The sequence below is a fragment of the Saccostrea echinata genome, unplaced genomic scaffold (genome assembly GCF_033153115.1).
Source record: "Saccostrea echinata isolate AGI-Se365-2 ecotype Australia unplaced genomic scaffold, CSIRO_AGI_Sech_v1 ptg000029l, whole genome shotgun sequence".
NCBI classification, from domain to species: Eukaryota; Metazoa; Mollusca; class Bivalvia; order Ostreida; family Ostreidae; genus Saccostrea; species Saccostrea echinata.
Genome location: NW_026889778.1, coordinates 10,743,851 through 10,766,721, shown reverse-complemented (window position 1 = coordinate 10,766,721; position 22,871 = coordinate 10,743,851). Strand labels below are relative to the sequence as shown.

Here is a 22,871-nt window from a genome sequence, read left to right as displayed (position 1 = left end):
ATTAGAGATGTTTACTCCATGTGTATTGTGAAAGTCCCTGTTTAAGGCAACAGCCGAGTTAAATCGGTTTCGCTTTGCTTGCATTACAAGTTGGTGGTCCTGCCGGGCCGTCCTACATCATGGTCTTCTACTCCGAGGCCTTTCCCGGACTGATACTGTTTCCTGAAATCTCTGTCATGACCGATAAATGACGCTTTGTGACCTGTTCATCAATCTAACCACTGAATTCCCTGACTTTCCATTTTGACCCTAAGGTCCTACCGGCTTCCTGTACATTAAAAGATGCCTTCTTTGAGGCATCACATGTAATTCATTTGTGTTTAAAAGATGTTTAATTGTCCTTATTTATTGTCAGCATGAAGTATTGACAGTAGTTCATAAAGACATGCTTACCAATTTTACTCTGCAAAGCTGACTAGGGTTAAGACTTTTGCGTTTGGCTTCGAACACGAGGACTGATAAGTCAGTGAAGTGTAACATACAACATTTGTAGTTATGGTTAATCATGCACTACATTTTATCATAAATTTCAGAATTTAGATTTTTTGAATTTAGCTATAGTATACATAACCCTTAACTTTTTTTGTTGAGTATATATAGGGTTGATCAATCTCATAGACGGCGAAGCCTTTTTTTTTTTTAGTGACCCCACCGATCCCAGCCCCCGTGCTAAAACGGGCCTGCAAGAAGTTATGATCAAGATGTCTTCATTGAATGCAACATTCTTTTTAAATTCAAACTTTAAGTGTACCATTATCTTGGCCATTGTCAGTATCGTGTTTTGTCCTACTTCATTCAAACAAAATTCTTCAAAATTATCAACATTAATCTGACTTTTGGCCCTCAAGTAATCTTGATAAATCTTCGAGACATCTTTATTCACTTTAAATAATTTGTTTCTGCTTAGATTCTAATTCAAAACGTTTTCCCATCTTGCCGAGGTAAATTCGAATCTACCGTCATTTGTGATGCCGTCACAACAAATCTGAAGTCATTTCTTAAAAGGGCCGCTACTCTTATTTCAAAAACAAAACATTATAGAAAGTGCTTTTCGTAATAAATGATTATTAATATCGAAATGTAAACGCAACGCTTTGTTCATATTGCCAGTGAGATATCAATTCTCTCCTGTCGGACATAGAACTATATTTATGTGTCGCGTTCAAACCAATGAATGCGCGACAAATTTTAGTCAAAATGGAATTTTTTTTTATAAAAAATCATATGCGACCACAAACCATAGGGGATCCTATATATATCTCAACGAACTTGTGCCCATCCCGCTGTATTTATTTATTGCAATAAAATATGTTTAAATCATATCTCAACGTGTTATGGACACTACTCATACAATAAACTTATACTTCATCCACGGTTATGCTTTATCATTAGCACTTTCTGTTTTGACAATCTCTCGCTTTAAGATATAAAGTGATTAGAACCTCGATCTATTTGTGAATATTCCTGCACTATATATTAAACAAAAATGAGCAGAAATGTTCATACAAACATGAAAGATTCAATATTCCTCAATGAAATGTCAAATGTTACCAAGACATTGTACTGGCTTCTGCGTTGACGGATCCCCATTCCCACCCACACCCTCCCTCTCCCAATCGTTTTCCTGGGTTACGTTAGACCTAGCAATTATGTTGTTGGTGAAAGATTCCTTTGATCCTACCGGGAATTCTAGCCCTTTCAACAATGCTTTCTTTCATTATACTTTTAGCATTTAAATTTTTTTGTACGTCTATTAAGTTCACTAGCACTAGTAGGATTAATCATTCCTCGATCCTTATTCTTGCAGTAATTATCCAAATTTTGCATGAAATAAATGTCAAAAAATTGTCACATATGTTTTAAATTATTCCAAACTTTAATATTTTGTGTGTACAAATAATTAACATTTTTTCTGCGTTTCAACGTCAACAGGGCAACGTCATCATTGAATTTACGCGTCGTGAATTTGGGCGGAATATAGTCAACATATATAGATTTACAAGGGTTATTTCAAAGTTTTGTTTAAAACTAAAATCGTATAAAATAAAGAGAACAATTTTAATTGAGTAATTTCATATTTTCTATATCAACCCATCAAACTCGTTGATGGGCAAGCCACTCAAATATACACCATATCAAGTTGTTGGATAAAGGAAATATAGAATCAAAGATATTGCACATGAAATCATAATCATTTAATTTCTATAAAATAATTGATTCTGATTGGATAAAAAATTCTTTTGATAACTGCATCAATAGAATTTGGAGTTCGCTTGCACTTAGCAGCCGGAACTACTTTGGCTGACTTTACATGTATATTTCCCGCTTCCAGAAGTTCATGAAGGAACAACTAATACTTTTTCTCTAATAGATATTTTCCTGAATTTCGAAACTTGTCCGTTACGTTCCTGACTTATTTTCTACTTTCGTTTCTTTTTGAATTATCCCCCTTTGCTAAACAAATCAGATCGTCTGCATGACAACAATACAGTAAAGGGAAAGAAGGAAAGAAATCAGCATACCTATGTTAAATGTTTGACTTTGAAATAACTGGTATGAACAATAGAACTGTGAAGAAATGTTTTATGCTACCAAAGCGGGGAAATGCCGTTAATCTGTTAATTCTTAGGAATCGAATGATCAAGAAAAACGACACAGCATAAATGAGGACGGAAATCTTTCAATGTTAAACAGCAGGCAACAGACTCTTTCAGATTTTACAGCATGGACAGTTTGTGATACATATTCATATGTTCGGTTTGAAATTCAGATGAAGAGATGCGCAAATGAAATCCAAAATTTCTGTGACCTATAGAAAGAGTTGTTAGGATATCTGAGTAGCATCCCTTTAAATTTACGAACCTAGATAGCTTACCGGGGAAAATATGCCCATTGGGATATAGCAAAAAATTAATAACACAACAGGTAAGTTTTTTTGTGTTAAAGAACTGTTAACTATTGTTAGAAAAGGTTGATAGTGACACGACAATATTTAAGAACGTTGTTTCATCGTAAGGCCTATAGCCATTTTGAATTTCAGCAACATTGTTGTGATATATTCCTACGCAGTTTTTGATGCGTAAATTTTATAGTAAACTGAAGGGGAAAGTTTCATTCTATTATTTTAAAATCATAATTAAATGATAAGAAATGAAAGTAATATTTTTCTCTTTGACCGACGTATCAAAGAAAAAATTTGGACAGAAAACGTTTTCATCAATGCGCTACGCGCATTGATGACGTTTTCCGTCCAATTTTTTTCTTTGATACGTCGGTCAAAGAAAAAAACATTACATTCATTTCTTAAATCATTAATGTAAAATACAGATTTTATATATATATATATATATATATATATATATATATATATATATATATATATATATATATATATATATATATATATATATATATATATATATATATATATATATATATATATTAGGGATGTCGAATCGGTCAATTTTTGATAATCGGTTACTCGGACGTTTTTCGGATCGAGAACCCGGGTACTGGGTAAAAAATGTAAATACAAGAATATCAATTTTCTTGAGCCCTGTTAAGCTCAAAGTTGTTTTTATCACGTTTATAAATGTATATAAGCATTATTTCCAACGGAAACGATTTTTTGGTGTTAAATTTATTTATCAAAAACAAAAGATACAATTAATACATCAAATATTACAAATGGTTTACAGTTCTTGTTTATAGGATCCATTTCACCAAAAGGAGGACAATCTGTTACTCATGTTTGTGGTGTTTAGACTAGCGAAAGAGAAGGACCGACCGTTGTTGGAATCCCTTGTCTGATATTTCATATGTTGATTGTTTCCCACGTATACACTAAATTTACATTGCATACTGACTTTCAACATTCTTTTTAATCTTTAGATATTTTTAAATATTTCTTCACTTTTGAAGTGGGTAGCGGTATTTCTATGCGTGTCCGATTTCGTTGCCGTATATTAACTAAATAATTTTAAAATGATTTGAAGATTATAGACCATCGATGTTCACTGAAAACAATCATTGAAACCATCTAAAAATTAAGGAGCACAATAAGTGAGAACAGCTGGGTGATTGGTCACAAATTACTGTATATATACAGCCACAGGCGGTAACGGTGTGTTACAAGTGTAGATGACGACACGCAAATTACTGTATGCATATTTAAGTTAGTTTTTGGATAAGTTTTTGGTAAAAATATTTACTTTGAAATAAGAAAAAATACACATCCGAGTAACCGAGTACCATTTTTAGTATTCGATCGAGTACCCGGGTACTCGTTGACATCCCTAATATATATATATATATATATATATATATATATATATATATATATATATATATATATATATATATATATATATATATATATATATATATATATATATTATGCTCTTAAATATTAGATAGATACAAACTTTTTGCAGTGATCTTGTTCAAAATCTTTACTCTCTTCCCTTTTGTAAGACCAAGCCCTTTTAGGTCATCGTCGCTCATACATTTCAATGCTTCTAAATCTATGTCTTCTTTTCTAAAAGTTTCTATTTCATCTTGTAATCCAATTGTCTTTAGTAGGGTTTCAATTGTTTCGTTGTCCATGTTCTGTCAACTGTCTAAAAAAGAGAAATTTTATTTATATTTTTCAACAAAAAATAGAGTCCGACAGATTTGTTCTGGAAACGAAATGATTGTCATATACTGTACGCAGTAAACCCTGAAGGCCGTACCAGCCGTGTTGATCACGTGCCAATCCCAAATATTGCTGAATTGTTTACAGATCTTTTTTCAAAACGTTTTCACCTCTTATGACATTTTTAAAATTGTATAGAATCTAAAAAAAGATTGTATAATAAATACATAAATATGTGAGTTGAAACTGTAAAAAATATGTTTATGTACTTTATAATTAGTTTTGCGGACTCATTTTTCTATATGTTTGCATCTATTTTTCATAAAATAATATCATGTTATTCTTTTTCAATAAGATGTAATAGAGTATTAAAATTATATTAAGGCAAATACGGAGAATATATATTTAGTTTTTGCATTGTTGCTTTTGGCTTTTATTATATATTTTTAAATACTATCAACAAATCATATATACTTGTAAATTAATTACTGAATTTTTTGGATACTTGAATGTTCCCCTTTTATTGAATTTCTTTTTCTCATTATTTTTTTCCCCAAAAGCTGTACATTCAGCGATAAGAAATGAAATAATTACATGTAGAAATTAAACAAATTTAATTATATTAAATTATATAAAACATCTGATGGAATGAAATTCCAATTTAAATAAAATTCTTTAACAAAAGAAAAGAACTGAAGTACTCCGAATGAAAAATACAGAGATGCTCTGCAAAGGTGTAATAAAGGATGTTGATTCAGGGTATGTAATGCAGGACACCTGCATGTGTTCATATCAGGGATGCAAATATCCTGTATTATATACTAAAAGGAAAAAGAACGCAGAGTAAACTTTTAAAGTTATTAAACGTTATTTATTCAAACTTATTTTCCATTATCGTAATATAATATTTAAACTATCTTAAGTTAACAAGTAATCAAAATCTCAATTGATTTTGACTTATAATTCATGAGTTATGGAATATCATATGACGGTACCTCCCAAAAGTGAAAAACAAAATCTCCTTTGCCTCATTCGTGCAAATGTCACAGCCTTGATTCTTCTCCTTGGAGTTTATCAGTGCATTTGTCTTTCTCACAGGAATATTATTCAACTTTTCTGACAATGCAGTCCTTAGTTTGTCAAGAGTAGCTGGGCCATTCTGATGCATTCAAACCATACCATCCAATTAGTTCCACAGATGTTCGATTGTAGGAAATATGGACTTTGAGGAGGACAGTCAAATGGGTTAATGTGATTTTTTGCGAGAATGTCTTGACAAACTCTAGCTACATTGGGCCGGGCGTCAACATACTGAAAAATTGGACACACGACACACGTGCGCGCGAGTGAGAGGGAACAACGACGTAAAGTTGAAGAGCTTACAAGCCTAAAACGCGCGATCGATTTCTTTCAGTTTATGGGTGAATGTAGCGATTTTGATTGCCAACTGTATTCGTAGCGGTTTCTATGGTTGTGAGGTGGCGATTACACAGGTGGCAGGATGAATAGCCCAATCTTGTTACGCGCCAACGCTATCGTCACGGTTGGTTGGAAACCCTTCCACTTCCTCTCTAAAGACAAATAAGACATTCTATGAAGGAAATAATGCCCACAAACTGCACACACCAACTTGTTACCTTTTTCTTTACTTAGGCAATGAAATAGGCAGACCTCATGAAATTTTCGTCAGCCGTACCATGATTGCATGAAATTCAGCTTGTCTGTAAATATTTAAATGTGTATATTTCCGATGCATCAAGTGGTATTTCAAGATGAGTTGACAAACTTGTCTTCATCAATATGCATCTGTTTTCGGCTTTTTACCACTTTCCTTACATGACGTCATATATTTCACGGTTGAGTAATTCTGAACACAGATTTAAGTGCACAATAACCAAGATACCCCTTTGACCAGTTTTCATTGTTTTCGGCTAGACAATCAAAACATTTTAGCATATCATGTTACCTGCGTTTCTTTTTTCCATTCATTATAAATATAACAAATATATAATAAAATCTAATAACTAACCGAATCAGAATAGTAGCAGTCAATATTGAAATTATGTCAAGTATTAGAACTTGTGATAACTGAGTTTAGAATTTTATGATTATTTCATTTCTGTGTGTGAGCATGTATGTGAGAGTGAGTGAGTGACGTAGAATTTATTTCTTTTTTTATTATTTTTTATTTTGTGTCGATAAATTTGTTTCTTTATTCTGATTAAAATTGTTTTCCTAACCAACTCTATAAAAATCCAAAAAGAACACATTACATATGGTAGCACACTCAATAAAATTATTCAAATATATGCACAAGACGAGCCAGGTAAGTGAGACAAGTTGTTGCCGTACTTATTATTTGAGTATAGATAAGTTCAACAGGAGTCCACTGGATTCTCTCCTTTCGAAGTGATGTATGGAAGGTTTGTAAGAGGTCATTTAACCATTCTTAGAGAAAGCATAGAGGAGGAGAGTGATGATTAAGATCGTCAGTTACAACCTTCAGTACTTAACTTCATTATAAAAACCAGAGAGAAGTTGGCAAAAATGGCCAACATTGTTATGGAAAATGGGGAAAGTACTAAGAAGGAACAGAAAAGGGATACAGTGAAGGATGTGAAGGTAGCAAAGACGCTAACGCTTGAACAGAAAGGTGAGTTACAGAGTTGTTTAGAAAAGTTCAGTAGTGTGTTGGCAAATGTACCAGGTAGAACTAGCTTACTGAAACATTAGGTGGTAACAGCTAGTAATGTTCCTGTGTGTCAAAAGCCATATCAGATTCCACATATGTTGAGAGACGAAGTGAAAAAGGAACTGTCTGTATGATAGAAACAGGTATTGTAAAAAAAAATTCAGTTAGTCCTTATGCATCCGTTGTCGTTATTATACCTAAGAAGGACAAAAGTATCAGGTTTTCTGTAGATTATAGGAAATTAAACCAGATTACTGTGTTCGATCCAGGACCTAAGGCTCAAAGAACTGCGAACGATAGTATTGATCTCCCGCCTACCTCCAAGTCAATTTTCAAAAGTTAACACATTTCAATGATTTTTCATATGTATATAGATAGTTATATGAATTTTCATAAAACATTACTTCTTTGGGAAAACGATGAGAAATAACTCTATAATTTTGGTAGAACTTGTGTTTTTCACTATAGAAATCAATGGAAAACGGAAAATATTTTTAAAACATCTCCTTCCTCCCTCCGTAAAACAAAAATTCCTATTTACAGGTAATATGGACTGTCATTTCACAAATTTATACCAAAGCTTTTTGTGTTTCACAGGGGGGGGGGGGGGGTATGTTTATAAACAAAAACCTACAAAAATGCTTTTTTTTCACCAATTTCAAAGGGGTTCACAACAAAAACATTGTATTTTATTAATAATATATGTTTAATTTTATATGAGTAAAACATAAGAAAAGATTTAAGGAACATTTATTCATATCCAAGAATATTTTAAAATATGGTAATGCTTTAAAGCCCTATTTCAATTTAAAATATCGTCTACCCCTCTTATTTAAAGAGCTGGAATCAGGGGTAATTAACTGTTTAACACTGGAATTAAAATTATCAGTCAATTACCATTGAATATTTCTTTGCATTCAACAAAACTTTTACGGCAAAATTGTCATTAGTATTGTATTACATGGGTGTAATGTAGGCGGGAATCGAGAGTTAGCGTGCGGAGTTCTTGAGGATATCGTTGATCTACTAGGTGAGACTGAGTATCTTAGTATGATATATTTGACGAAGGGTTATTGGCAGAGAATGACGCCAAAGAAAAAGAGTGTATTCATCACTCCATTTGGTCATTATCAGTTCATTGTAATGCCATTTGGAATGATGAATTTCGGGAGCCACTTTTAACAGGTTGGTTAGACAAATACTACCACGTCACCAGGAGTATTCAGATTTCTTTATTGACGATGTTATTATCTTCAGTAAGGACTTGTCTAGTCACATTGAACACATTAAGTTACTTTTAAAATCTTTTCAGGACGCAGAATTGACAGCAAATCCGAAAAAGTGCGATTTTGGAATTCTTTGGAATTGTAATTCCTTGGATATGAGGTCGGGAATGGTCAGGAAAGACCGACTTCAGACAAAGTACAGGCCACTTGTGAAAAAAGAATGCTATGCTATTGTATGGGCGGTGCAGTGTCTGCAGAACTATTTTTATGGTTAGCATTTCATCATAGAGTCAGATCACAGAGCGTTAGAAAGTAAATGGGGGCGTGTATGACAAGGTTAATTTTTTTTTTTTAATATTGTTTTACTTTTTGTTATAACGGGGTTCCATACTGTTGAGGATGTTTTGTTACGAGCATATAAAGGAATCGGTTTTGTCAGAGTGGTCAGATCGAATTTGGTGTCCGGAAGCGTGTCCAGTCGGATGTATGCCATGTTTGCCATTTTCCACTGTATGATTTATACAAGTGTCGAATATTTCGGTGAGAAATAGCACTGAATTTGATGGGTAGCCATATAGCGTGTGTAGATGGATTATTTGCAGTTCTAGCCGGTAAGAGTTTTTGAATAATTTGTAAAGTTGGCTTGTTGTTATAAATTTCCGGTTTCAGTTATTTATGTTAGACTTTTACAAAGGTAGATTCATTTCAATGCGTGATGTACTGGGAGACTGATTTGTACCTAGGTGGACGTGCTGAGGATCATTTGATGGCTGTTAGGTACTGAGGGTCGGTTGACGAGCGTTGAATGGAGGGCCACATGTGTCATACCTAATGTCGAGGCTGCAAATGGTTGGAAGGATAATTGGAGGCTACCCTGACAAAAAAAGTGGTATAGTTAACTACATTTTACGATAGTTAACTATAGTATCAAAGTTTTTTCACTATAGTAAATCAAAGTATTTTTACTATGGATTTTGGATCGTCATTTTTTTTGTTCTTCAATTCATACATGCAAATTTTTTATATTAAATTGAAATATCATTTGTATATTCACACATTATTTCCAAATTTTACATTACTGTTATCGAATTTTAGAGATTTTAAGCTTTGAAATCTCAAAAAAAGTTCCAGAGTAAAGTTTCGTAGTAAATCAAAGTATCAAAGTTTTCACTATAGTTAACTATAGTAACTATAGTTAACTACAGTAATTGTTAGGGTATAGACCCGGGGCTGCGATTACAAGAACTACCACCTGGTGACGACAGAACGTTGCGGGACGTAGACATTTCTCGACTTGGCTGATGCACGATTTCTGTGACTTCCGGAGAACGTCTTTCAGCAGTTGTGATATAGTAACTCTTGAGTAACTTTCAGTCTTTTTTAAAAAAGGAAATTATCTTTTTGGAATATATATTATTAATAATAATAGAAGTTAATTGAGCTTTTTCGGAATATTATTTAAAAAGACAAACTTGGTGAACAGCTTGAATACTGTTCGTTACCTCCATATATTTCATTCATTTGGTATTATATCTGATACTAACCAATTCAGAATTATAGCAGTTAATATTGAAATTATGTAAAGTATCAGAATTTGTAATGACTGAGTTAACAATTTATATTTATTTCATTTTCTGAGTTTGAGCCTGTGTGAGTGGCATAGAATTTGTTATTTTTTATCTTATATTAATAAATTTGTTTGTTTATTCTGATTGTTATTGTTTTCCTTCTCAACTCTACAAAATCCAAAAAGAATGCATTACAATGATGAAATTGAAATGAAATTAGAAATACTTTTTTTTTATTTTAAATCTTGATAAATACGTGTTTAATCCGATAATCCTCTAAAAGAGATTTCAGTTTTTCTGTACTGCAACATTATCAGTCTACAACGATCCTTTTGGTATACCAATCCCAATGTATTTTTCTAGTATTTAAATTAGTTTCTGTGGTTACTGTAGAGCATAGAGTTTTAAAATACAGTGTCATAAGTTTATTAACATAAAAAATAACGCAAATATCAAAACACTGCCTTACAAAATCAAAAAGTCTCAAGTTATTCATTGTGTAAAGTAGGTCAAAAGTCAAGTTAATTGTAACGCTGGTAATTTTCATGATGTTTTATGTCAAACAGTACAAATGTAAAATACCTAAATTTACCGCTTAAATGTCCAAAAATATGCTGTATATCGGCACAATGAATTATTTTGAAAAGTAGGTCAAAGGTTAAGTTAAAAGGTCAGAAGATGTACAAACATGGTATTTTACAAAAGCCAAAGTGCCAAGCAAAATATGTGCAAAATATCAAATCCATATCTTTTACAGTTCTCAAGATATAGGGTGAGACAGAAGGACGGACGGACAGACAGACAGACGCCGGGTAAAGTGATCCCTAAGAGTCGCTCTGCTCCGCAGGTGACACAAATATGAAATTCGTACATTTACTTACCCTGCAATTGGTCATTTGCAAAATTATTTTGTTAAAAATCATTCATCTCTTTAATAATAATGAAATATGTGGCCGTATCTTTCTCATGATTTGAATCCCTAAAATTCTTCTTTCTTTTTTTTTTTAATTTTTTTTGAGCAATCTGAAGGGTAGGGTGTACCAATCTGATCCAAAAATTGCATGATAATAAGGGTATAATTCTTCTTCTTCTTCTGCTAAAAAACACAAAACATTTGCAATAAAATGCAGCGTATGTTCCCTGAGGAGCGTGGAAGAGTCATAGATATGATACAACTTCCAGTTGGTGGCAGCATTAAAAAGGGCAGGCGTTGCTTCTATTACTTTGTTGTACATGTATTACTATAATAAGGTTAAATTTTGATTACAAGTATTTTGTGCATTAATTCACATACAAAAAATGCAGGTTGATGGACAGTTGCATCATGAAAGTATCAATACGTTGTGCCGGATATTTCAAGTGTTGCTGACCTTTTTCAACTGCCACTGCCAAGACGTCGTATAACAACTGTTTGTCAAGATCGTTACATAATGATTTCACATTCGAGAAATTCGGATTTACAGGTGTCGAGAAGTTCTCATAGCAAATAGTGCATGGTCACATGCGCTTCAATCCTCTTCAAACTTCATAAGTAATTCAATGAATATTAATTGATAATGAAATAAATGAAATGAGTTGTTTTCGACGATCTTCAATTGTGACTGCTAGTTGCATTAAATTATGCAAGATCGTACCGGTACATGTAGGTGTGTGCTGAACTTTTGAATACAAATTTAGCGTATCTAATCTCCCCATGGCTTATATAACTTGAAATGAAGTTTAATGAGTGTACGGATTACATTGTCTATGAAGTTATAAACATGTATTAAAACCAATTTTTTTTTATTTGCGTATCATCTTTAGGAATTACTCTAAATTTATCTACAGTGTTGGGGATTTCTCAAAAAAAGGACATTAATATATTTTATTCTATGGACAATTACAACCTATTTTTTAATATGCACATGATTTTTCGTTTGAATAAAAGCATAAAATGTATTAATAATTCATCATCTTTTAGGACAATTTGTCAAGTGAGTATTTTTTTTTAAATAATTGTAAATATGCCTTACCTTCTAGCAATCCAGTTAGCAACGAATGTTTTTTTTCAGTGCCAGTAGAAACATATAATGGACAAGGCAGCGCGTCATCGGTTTCCAATAGCGATTAAGAAAATATTGACATTACATGCAATTTTCTTCAGACTTCAACATACCTTTTTATATATATATTGAACATGAACGTATTTAAGACACTTTGCAAGACAAATATTTGATTAAAAAAATATAGTTTTGCGCTGATGTATGTTTCGAAGACATTCATGTAATACGTAAAGATAACGAATAGATATCAATGTAATTAAAACAAGATATGCAGAGCAACAAAATGCATGATTCATTAAAACAAATGAGGAAAAACTGTAATTTAACATCATTTTCAAAAGTTCTTAGTTGTTCATATGGAATCAAATCTCTAAAACTATCTAAAACTATTATAAGACAAGCTCAAAGTAAACACAAAGATAGACAATATTTTAATAACTGACCACTGTGAAGGTTAAGACCTTTACCGCCTGTCTCCTGTTTGTCTGTATGTTGCGGTCTATCTGTAATTTTTATAAATACAGATATAGAACGAAAAGGATCTTTTTCATTGGTCTACAAGACAATTAGGAGCTAAGTTAAAACTCTCAAAGAAGAGGAAAACACCTTATATAACGGTCAATGTAAGGTTATTTTGTAAAATAATCCATACACTAAGGAGCTAAGTTTAAACTGTCAATAATTTCAGCAAATGGAAGAGGAAAAGAACCTTATATATTGTATATAACGGTCAATATAAGGTTATTTTGTAAAAATATACATGGATATTTTAACTTAACTTGAAAATTCATTCCTGAACTGATTCGTACATTGGAATCATGAACACAAAATAGTTAGGGTAAAAAATTGATATTTTTGTCCAGTGAGCAGCAAATGAATAAGTTGTCAGAATCAACGACAAACGTCATCTGTAACCCATAGCAATTCAGTCAATATTGACAGTTGTTATCTTTACGGTTTGGCTAAAACTTTAGTCTTATTTGGTTTCAAAAAGAAAAAAAACCCATTTTTAGATACTTTGCGCATAACAAATAAGTCTTTTGTAAGAGAAAGTGATTACTAGTATGAATGGCAAGACTATACAAAGTGCAATATAAAAAATATTGATTTCATTGGTGCTTCTATAAATTATTTTTGTGTTTCATTTTGGTAAAAATTTAAATTGTTTGTAATAGATATTTTTCTTTTAAATGAATTAAATACTGTCTTACCTCTGCACAATCCAGTGAGCAGCAAATGAATAAGTTGTCAGAAGCAACGACAAACGCCATCTGTAACCCATAGCAATTCAGTCAATATTGACAGTTGTTATCCTTACGGTTTGGCTAAAACTTTAGCCTAATTTGGTTTCAAAAAGAAAAAAAAACATTTTTAGATACTTTGAGCATAACAGATAAGGCTTTTGTAAGAGAAGGTCATTACTAGTACGAATGGCAAGACTATACAAAGTGCAATATAAAAATATTGATTTTATTGGTGCTTCTATAAATTATTTTTGTGTTTTATTTTGGTAAAAATTTAAATTGTTTGTAACAATGTTCCACAGTCGGTAATTCAAAAATATCACCAAACCAAGATCTATTGATCTATTTCAAAACACATAAATGATTTCAGCTAAAATATGTTGAAAATTAAAAGGAATAAAGTATTCTTGTATTGAACTTGAGTAAAACGTAGACAATATACATGTACTTTTGATAGGCAGAGTACGATGCCTGAGACCACCCATTCTGAAAAGTTTGTGTTAAGCCTAATCATGATATTTACAGAATCAGTGAATGAAATAATTGGTATTGTGAATAAGCAAGTTAGATTAAACTGTAGATTTCCAAATTTTCGAGATACCTTTTTTCTCGTCATGTCAGAAATAACTTCAGGAATTATGGTTGTTATTGTACAAAGAGGATTTTCAATGTTTTGTAGGTGGAGATCGAATTTATTTCACGAGTGGGAAAGGATTTGTTGATGTTTAATGAGTGCGAAACACAGGTGAAAATATTTTTTAAGAAAAATCCTTTTCACGAGAGAAAAAAATTCCATAGTTATCAAACTATAAAATATTGAATTTTTTTGTTTATTACATTTTGCCTTTGCTTATGTCTTTTCGTAAGGCTTTGATAGTCAAGCGCAGGAGACGCCATTTCTAAAATATATTGAGATTAAATACTGAATACATGAATTTTAACAGCATACTAGGCAGTTTAACCCCTGTCAAGATTGTTTATTACTCTCAGTTTAAGGAGTATTTTAACCATACTTTTCGTAAAGGGAAGGGGAATCGAGAGTTTTGTCGCACTTTTGATATTTGTTCTCAGTTTGAAAGAATATAATTCTGATATTTGTTAAGAGTGTGAGAGAATATCTTAACTATTCCATTTGTAAATTACAGTCATTGCGGAAAAAAATTCTCGCGAAGAAAAAGTGATTACAGTATACAAGGCAGTAAGATGTAAGATATTTATATTTATTTTAGGTAAGAAAATGAAATTTTCCCTTAAGGTATTCCATCCCTAATAGCCTCAGATTCAATGAATTTTAATACATAACATATATGTACGGGTGGAATACTCAGTATATTTAGACATAATTCCTATTTATTAATATTAGCATGTAAGAATGGAACGTGTCCAAATTTATGACCTTGACCTTTGTTGAAGAGTTATTTCCCTCTGTTTTAAGAAATAAAAAAAGTTTTAAAAAATCTATACGGTAAAAAAAAAATGTTTTCCATTGTCATTCTATTTCTAATGATTTAATGCATCTCTCCACCACAGCATATATTGATATTCTTATTTGAATTTTTATTTTTAAAAAAATCGCTTGTCTCCATAGACTTCAATGCAATATCTCTTAATGAATTGCTGCTTAGTTAATTACAATTTTGAAACTTTCTCTTGGTAAATCCTTTTCTACTGTAAAATGCTTTGAACTAATATCACAGTATTATATACGTGATGGATAATTAAGAACAGAGAATTATGTCCTATTAGGGATGGAAAATCTTAACTATCAGCGAAAAGTTTTTGCCATCCTATTTTGGGTAGAATACTTATGTAATTTACTCTCAAACGAGGGGTGATCAAAAAGTTCGCAAACTATCTTTATATTTACAAAACCACAAATCAGATCAGAATGAAATTTGGCACACATATATTCCTACACTTGTTCTAAAAATAGCAGATGTTATGTAATATTATTAACAAATATTATTTGAAATTTCTTTGTCCAACAAACAAATATAAATGGTAGGGTCCAGTAAATGTTCAACCAAGCCCCTATCCCCGATCCTAACCAAAATATTCACTTCTGTACATGTGAATGAGAAATTTCAGACATATTTTGCAACAACAAATTCAAGAATGAATATGTGAAGAAACGAACAGTAATTAAGCAAGCTCAAAAGTCCATTGGAATAATAAAAATTGGGAGGAGTGTAAACACGGACATCTAAAAACATTAGAGATGAGATCAAATGCCAAGGGGGAGTAAGCATCCCCTGTCAAGCGGTGACATCCGCCGTGTTCTCCTTGTGACAAACGAAAAAATCCGTAGACGATTCAGTGTGAAAATAATGGAATAACAAGTGTTGTTAATTAAATGTGGATTCGAAAACACTCAAAACAACTTTTGGAAAACTTAAAATCTCAAAACTTTTCACACCTATAACATCAAAACATATGTCTTCTCTATGCTTTGTACAACCATCCTCACGATAAATTAAAAAACAGGCCTTTTGACATTATAGACAAATGTTTTTTAATAAAAATGGAAATTGTGAATTTTCATATCGTGTGGTTAATCATCTTTATAATTATTTTTAAAAATCATACTGATTCCACAAACAAGTACCCTGCAGTTGATATTTAAAAAATGCTGCAGTTCCTCATTAACAACATCTATGCAGTCTTTGAAGACCACATTTTTCAAATATCTGTTGGAATTTCGATGGGCACTACTTTTACTCCTTTATTAGCTGACCTGTTTTTATATTCCTATGAAGCAGAATTTATTAAGAAACTTCTATATGAGAAGAAGAAAACTCGCGCTCTGGCCTTCAACTCGACATTTTATCAGTTAACAATAGTTACTTTTCATTCTTATGTCGATTCGACATTACAGAGTTTGTAACATCTCTTTAATATTCACATGTTATACTGATTATAGACGATAATGGCCAGTTAATAACTTAACTGTATGACAAACGGGATGACTTCAACTTCTACATGAACGTCAATTTGCCTTATGTATGTAGTAATATTCCAATTTCACCTGCGTATGATTTTTATATCTCCCAACTCATGATATATGCGAGAGCAAGCTCTGGAATGATCGATTTTTAAAACAATGTAAGCTACCTACAAATAAGTCGAAGTAGCAAGGATTTCAGCAACCTCCGTTTAATGTCAGCTTTTTGCAAATTCTTTGTAAATGCAGCATATCGTTGGGTTGTACATGTCTAACTTGTTTCAAACCATTTGTTAGGCCATGTTTTTTTGTACTGGATATGACTGCGGAGTACTCCGTACACTCGATCAAAACTCAGGTGTGACCAGTCAACAAGGGATGCTTACTCCTAGGTACCTGATCAGACCTCTAGTGATTCCAGAGGTTCGTGTTTTGGTCTTGTTAACGCTTAGTTTTATTTACTGGATTGATGAGGTTGATCAATGTTTGTTTTCACATTTTACTTCTGTATAAAAAGTGCACTTTGGTATAGATTTCGAAAGAAGGGGTACAAAAACGAATTTTTCATCTTGGGTTTTTGTTGTTGTTGTTGTAATAAAAAAATACGCGTTAATTATCGAATGAAAATCAATAAAAATTATGCTTCAAAACGATTAATTATTCTATATCAAAAATCATATTTGGCTGAATTTCATTCAGGAAAAGGGTTAGACCCTTCAACTTTTTAAAATTCTCTACAAATATAATATCGGATCAAGTTACTGTTATAATGATAAATTTATTATACACCCCTTTACAACTAGCAAAATATAATAAAAGGAACTTTTTGGATGAATTACACAACTTTTTTCCATTTAACAAACCATTTTGTCATGGAACTTTTTGATGCGCGAGAAAACAAACGTCATTTATCTGTGTACTACGTCATCAATTTCAGAGAGGGGTGATATGGATTCAAAAAACCACAGTGTGGTGATCCGGAACGTCGGATCACACCGTCACGTGATTGCATAAATTCAACAGTAAAACTGAGTGACAAACAGTTTGGTATATAATAAAGAACAGTATTAAAGCTCAGAGGTTCATTGAAACAATACAAATTAGGAGCAGAGCAAACACAGACCTCTAAAACATCAGAGTGGGGATCATGTGCCATGGAGGAGTGAGCATCCCCTACCGACCGGTCACACCCGCCGTATGCTCCTGATGATCAGGAAAATGGAAAAATCTGTAGACAATTCAATGTGTAAATAATAGCTTAAAAATTAGTATGAAAAATGTCAGTCAGCATTTGACTGTATGATGAAATATATGGAGATAACGAACAGTATTCAAGCTCAAAAGTCCATTTAACAATACAAAATAGGAGCAGAGCAAACACGGACGTCCAAACATCAGAGGTGGGATCAGGTGCCATGGAGGAGTGAGCATCCCCAGCCGACCGGTCACACCCGCCTTGTGCTCCTTGTCATGATCGGGAAATAAAGGAAAAATCCGTCGACAATTCAGTGTGATAAATTATATTTGCTGACAAGGTCATTGTATCGACCATTGATTGAATTATTCTGAATTAATAAAATATTCTTCAGACCAGGATCAACTCCCAGCAATTTTTAAAATATTCATGATATAAGCAAATGATATTCCCTATTTAAGTTTAAACAATTTAGTGTATGCCTTTATCTTTTGAGGTTTATTAATTGGGATCATGTTAATCATATTAGTGATTTACTTTACATTTGCTGGCGCTGTGCAGCTTTATATGGTGTGGCTAAATTATTTATATGCACAATTGTTTTTGGAAATCTTTTGTTTTCAGTCTTATTGATTAGATTGAAAAATTGACGATTATTTTTATTTAATTAAACATCTCAATGACGTCATATATGACATTATATTTGTTTCTAAATACTAGACAGTATTGTTATCAATTGGTGGGATTTTGCATTCTTTGAAAAATTAGAACTCAGGACTTTCCTTAACGTTCCTTGGAAACAACCTAAACAAAATAATTCATTTTTTATAATTTGCCTGGAACTGATACTTCAGTCTTTTTGACAAAATATTATGAGGTTGTATTGTCATATGGATATATTTAACGGCATTGACGCATTTTAATATAGGGGTCGGCGCATCGCAAAATTTTCAGTCTTAAGCTCACCTCAGCCGAAGGTTTAAGTTAATGCCGTCGTCATTGTCATAAACTTTTCATATTCTGATCTCCAGAACCAATGTGCCTATTTCAACCAAACTTGTCACGGAGTATCCTTGGGTGAAGGGTATTCAAGTTTTTTTTTTTTTTTTTTTTTTTTCAAATGAAGGGCCATACCCTCTTTCTTCTTAATTATATGACGTTATATGTACAAACACTTTGTGTTAATTATCGTCAAATATACTTTCTGTCCATACAGAAAATGAGATGGAACATCACAAACATGTCTTGGAGATTAGATGATAACTTGACCTGGCAAATGAGGTTCAAGAATTATGACTGGTTATGCAATGGACGAAGCTCTTGGTAGACCAAAAAAATTGATTATAAACTGAAAAACCATACGTGGCGTTAGCTACTTAAAAAGTTGTATCCTGATTTGAAAATTGGCTATCAAAACATTAATTTCTGCGATCCTTCGAAGACTTTAGTATGTGTGAGATGGATACAGTGGGTTTCTAATTGAAAACTGACTGTAGTGTAGATTTTTTTTTTATTTTATACTTCTGAATAAAAGACTCAAGATTCCCATTTAATTTCAAAGGCGCCGCGAGCTATGTGTTGATATCGTCAGTTTTGCGCCAACAACTCATGTTAGATCCGTTTAACTCAAAGAAAATTGTCATTTATTGAGATACTTTAATAAAATTTCTATGTAGTATTCAAAAAATGTTGGGACAATCTGGGACAACCTTCGTATTCTTAATATTCTTATAATGCTTTTCAGTAAAATAATTGGACATTAAATTAATTGCATCAAAGACGTCACAAATACTGGTCAAGTTGATTGTTTCCTGAAAAATTCCAATGTATCCTAGTTTGGATATATGTCCTAATTTGCTACAATTTTATTGATATTTACCTTCTTATGCACCTGCCAACTTAAAACTTCTGTCATATTATGTTGAAATATATTGAGCCAAATACAATTTTTTTGAAAACGTGCGGAGAGTATTGATTTTTTAACAAACTTTGTACATGTACGACGGTGGTGATATCTTCTGCAACACATCTCAGTTATTTACAGTGCTATCTAACTTGAAAGCCTTTCTATTTATTTAGATATGGATTAGGACTTTTAAGTGTAGGTGTCTGATGAATAAAAGGTTTAAGAACTTGGATCCAGGGTCATAGTTTGTGCTGTGAGGACAAGGCGCATTAATTGCATTGGCCTGCTTTAAATCAATATTGATTTAAATTTTGCATTTTATCTTCATCATTTTGAGTCTATACAACATAATAATATAGATTTACGCATATTTAATTAAGAATACTTTTGGGTTTTTTTTTCTAATTTAATATTCTTGTAGTGAATACCGTGTCAAATCAATTTATCAGATATTCAATCGCAGAGCGTACTCAAGTACATGTAGTATTAAATTTAAAAAAATGAATAGAGCCCAATTGCACAGAGGTTTTTGTTCCATTCGACATTCAAATGATTTAACACTGAAAGGAAATACAACAAAGAAATCATTGCATATATTAACCTTGAGGAAATAAATCTGTCACTACTTATTTTCTAGTGCAATATCTCCCCCTTGGAGCTGGCTGTCACGTAATGAAATTGCTAAATGAACGTTTCTTTTGATTTCAGAACTTTATCATGTCCCATTGTAAGTCCCTTTTGGATATGAAAGTGAAACGTAAATAATCCATTTCACCAAGAAAATGCAATTGCTTGTCGATATTATGTCACAAAGACGATGAAGATCCTAAAAAAGTTATGGTTAGTATATATCATTATTAAATGTTAGTTCAGTATATACAGCAGTTACCTGTCAAATCAGATAGCACATTGCAATGAATTTTTCTTTAATTTCAATTTATCAAAGTATACGTTTTACTGGTATTCTCGACATCTTTGAACCCTTCATCCCACTTTTCCTTTTCGTAGAAAAATGAACTTGAATATATGTCGAAAAACTCAAAAAGTTGAGGAATGAAAAGGAATAACGTTGACATAATCAAACAGTTAATAACATGTCACATTATTCGTTTGATTTGTATTTTTTTTCTGGAAGATTTTGGAACTTCTTCATTTACTCATATTGCCTACACTCACATTATAAAATTCGAATGGTTTCGGCGATTACAACTCTCCCTCTCTCTCTCTCTCTCTCTCTCTCTCTCTCTCTCTCTCTCTCTCTCTCGATATTTCGATATTTCAATTAAAAAACAAATATTTATTACAAATTTTGTTCATTTTCAAAATTGTTCAAATGGCATTACCATATATGGTATTAATTTCATTCCCAGTAACGCCAAAATAATTTATCATTAAAAGCCTTTGAATTACATTTTCAATCTGAGTTATTGTACAGTAGTTTCTATTTTAAGTACAAGCCCATGGCCAGGTACAAGATGAAAACTTTTTTCTGGTGTTTTTTTTTTTTTTAAATTTTTTTTTTATATTATTTTTCTTTTTTTTTTTTGGTCAAGAAAGAAATCAAATTTGATAATTTTATTGGAGATTTTATGCACATGTTTGTAAAGTAATTAAGATGAAACATTCTTCCTTAAATGACAATTCATTAAATTTTAATGGTAGACAATGCATATCTGTATCCTTTCTAACAGAAGTTTCACTGGAACATCCAATATGTTTTCATTCTTTTGTTTTCTTGAGGTTCTTTCAGTCTTTTCCTTCTTCTCCTCCTCCTCCTTGAGAACACGTTCGACTTTTCATCGCGTTGAATATGAGTACCATTTATTCCCATTCACTCGTCTGATTCTTAAAATAATTGACAATAGGCGGTCAACTTGCAAATTCATTTCCTCCCCTTTCAGTTTATTATTGAAAGCTATAGCTCTTCCACTACACTTTTCGATAAATGATTTTAGTTCCCTGGGAAGAGATTGAATATGTTGCGATAATGTCTTTCCGTGTTCATCTAGATCATCTTTTCGGGTGAACAAAACAATGCAATATTTATAGAATTCATCCCCAAAATGTTTCACAAAGTGCATGACTGAATTGTGTTCTTCCTCTGTGTATCTAGTAATACTAAGAACCAAAATGAAAGCATGAGGACCCGGTGATATGATGCTTAAACATTTAAAAATTTCCTCCTGGGCTTTTTCGTTTGATATTTTAGTATCGAAAATACCTGGAGTATCTACAATAATAATTTTCTTCCCAAATCGAAAAGCGAATCTTTTTGAACATTTGCTCGTAATGGATGATCCAGAGACACCTGATTCAAACAACTTCTCTCCGAGAATTGTGTTTCCAGTGGCGCTTTTTCCATTGCCTGTTTTTCCTATCAGTACTAGTCTGATCTCTTCTACGTTTTCTGTAATATAATAAAGAAATTTTTATTTAGAAAATTAAAATGGACTTCCCCATCTTATAAATTTTATCATTAAACTGCTGAAATACCCTTTTATCGAGTTTTTACATAGGTTGTGAAACTGTACGATTTTGATACGCTAAAACGTCTAAATACTGAATCAAATATTATCGTGAAAAATTCTTAAAGGGAAATGAATGCAAATGATACCAATAATAATAATGAAAAGGTATAAACAATAACGCTGATGAAAAAGTATTTAAACAATAACACTATCCTTTACAATTTTCAGAACCTTTTGAAATGTCTTCGAATTGTCATAGAGTAGCAAATATTTTTGTGACAGAATTTTTTAACATTCAATTCATAAATATTTCTTAATTCTTAGAGACATTTGAACAATAAGAAATTTTACGTACATTAAAGAAGTACTCTATTTATCATTAGAATATTATTAAGAAAAGACAAGTTTGAACATTTTATAATGTTACAAATGTATGTCACAGATTGATTTGGAAATGAAAATGAATCCTCATAGCAAACTTCTGTATAATAACAACCTTTTGCTCTTAATTTTATTGCATTTAAGATTTTCCTTCGTTTCCACAAGGAAAGGCCCATTTCCACCAAGTGGCTTTCTGTTATAAAACTCATCGTCTCCATATCAATATCTTCTCGTTTGAATTTTTTGATGTCATCTTTCAGATCCAATCTTTCTAAAAATGTTTCGATTGTTTCGTTTTCCATATTTATGAAGGAAATATCTGCAAAAGAAAAAATATATAGAAATATGTTTATCTACTTAGTATGAAAAGTAATTTTTTTCTTTAAATAAAATTATAATTTTTTTTTCCTTTCAGTTTAAAGAAATTTCATAATTTCGGGCTATATCAACTCAACTACATTCCTTGACAGTTTTTGTAAGATGTTTAAGTTATAAAAATGTAAACCTTGTTTCATCCAGACAAGGCTTAAACAAAAAATAAAATTCATTACTCAAAATGAAGATTGTTTTTA

General features: G+C 31.9%; 1 protein-coding gene across 1 annotated transcript; it reads right to left on the bottom strand.

The window, feature by feature from the left end:
- Positions 1-21,246: 21,246 nt before the first annotated feature.
- Positions 21,247-22,601, bottom strand: LOC133194222 (GTPase IMAP family member 4-like). Its single transcript, XM_061330225.1, has 2 exons — positions 22,415-22,601; positions 21,247-21,857 (listed from the first exon to the last, which is right to left on the bottom strand). Exons 1-2 carry the CDS (start codon positions 22,599-22,601, stop codon positions 21,247-21,249), a joined length of 798 nt encoding a protein of 265 aa, XP_061186209.1.
- Between the last annotated feature and the right edge of the window lie 270 nt (positions 22,602-22,871).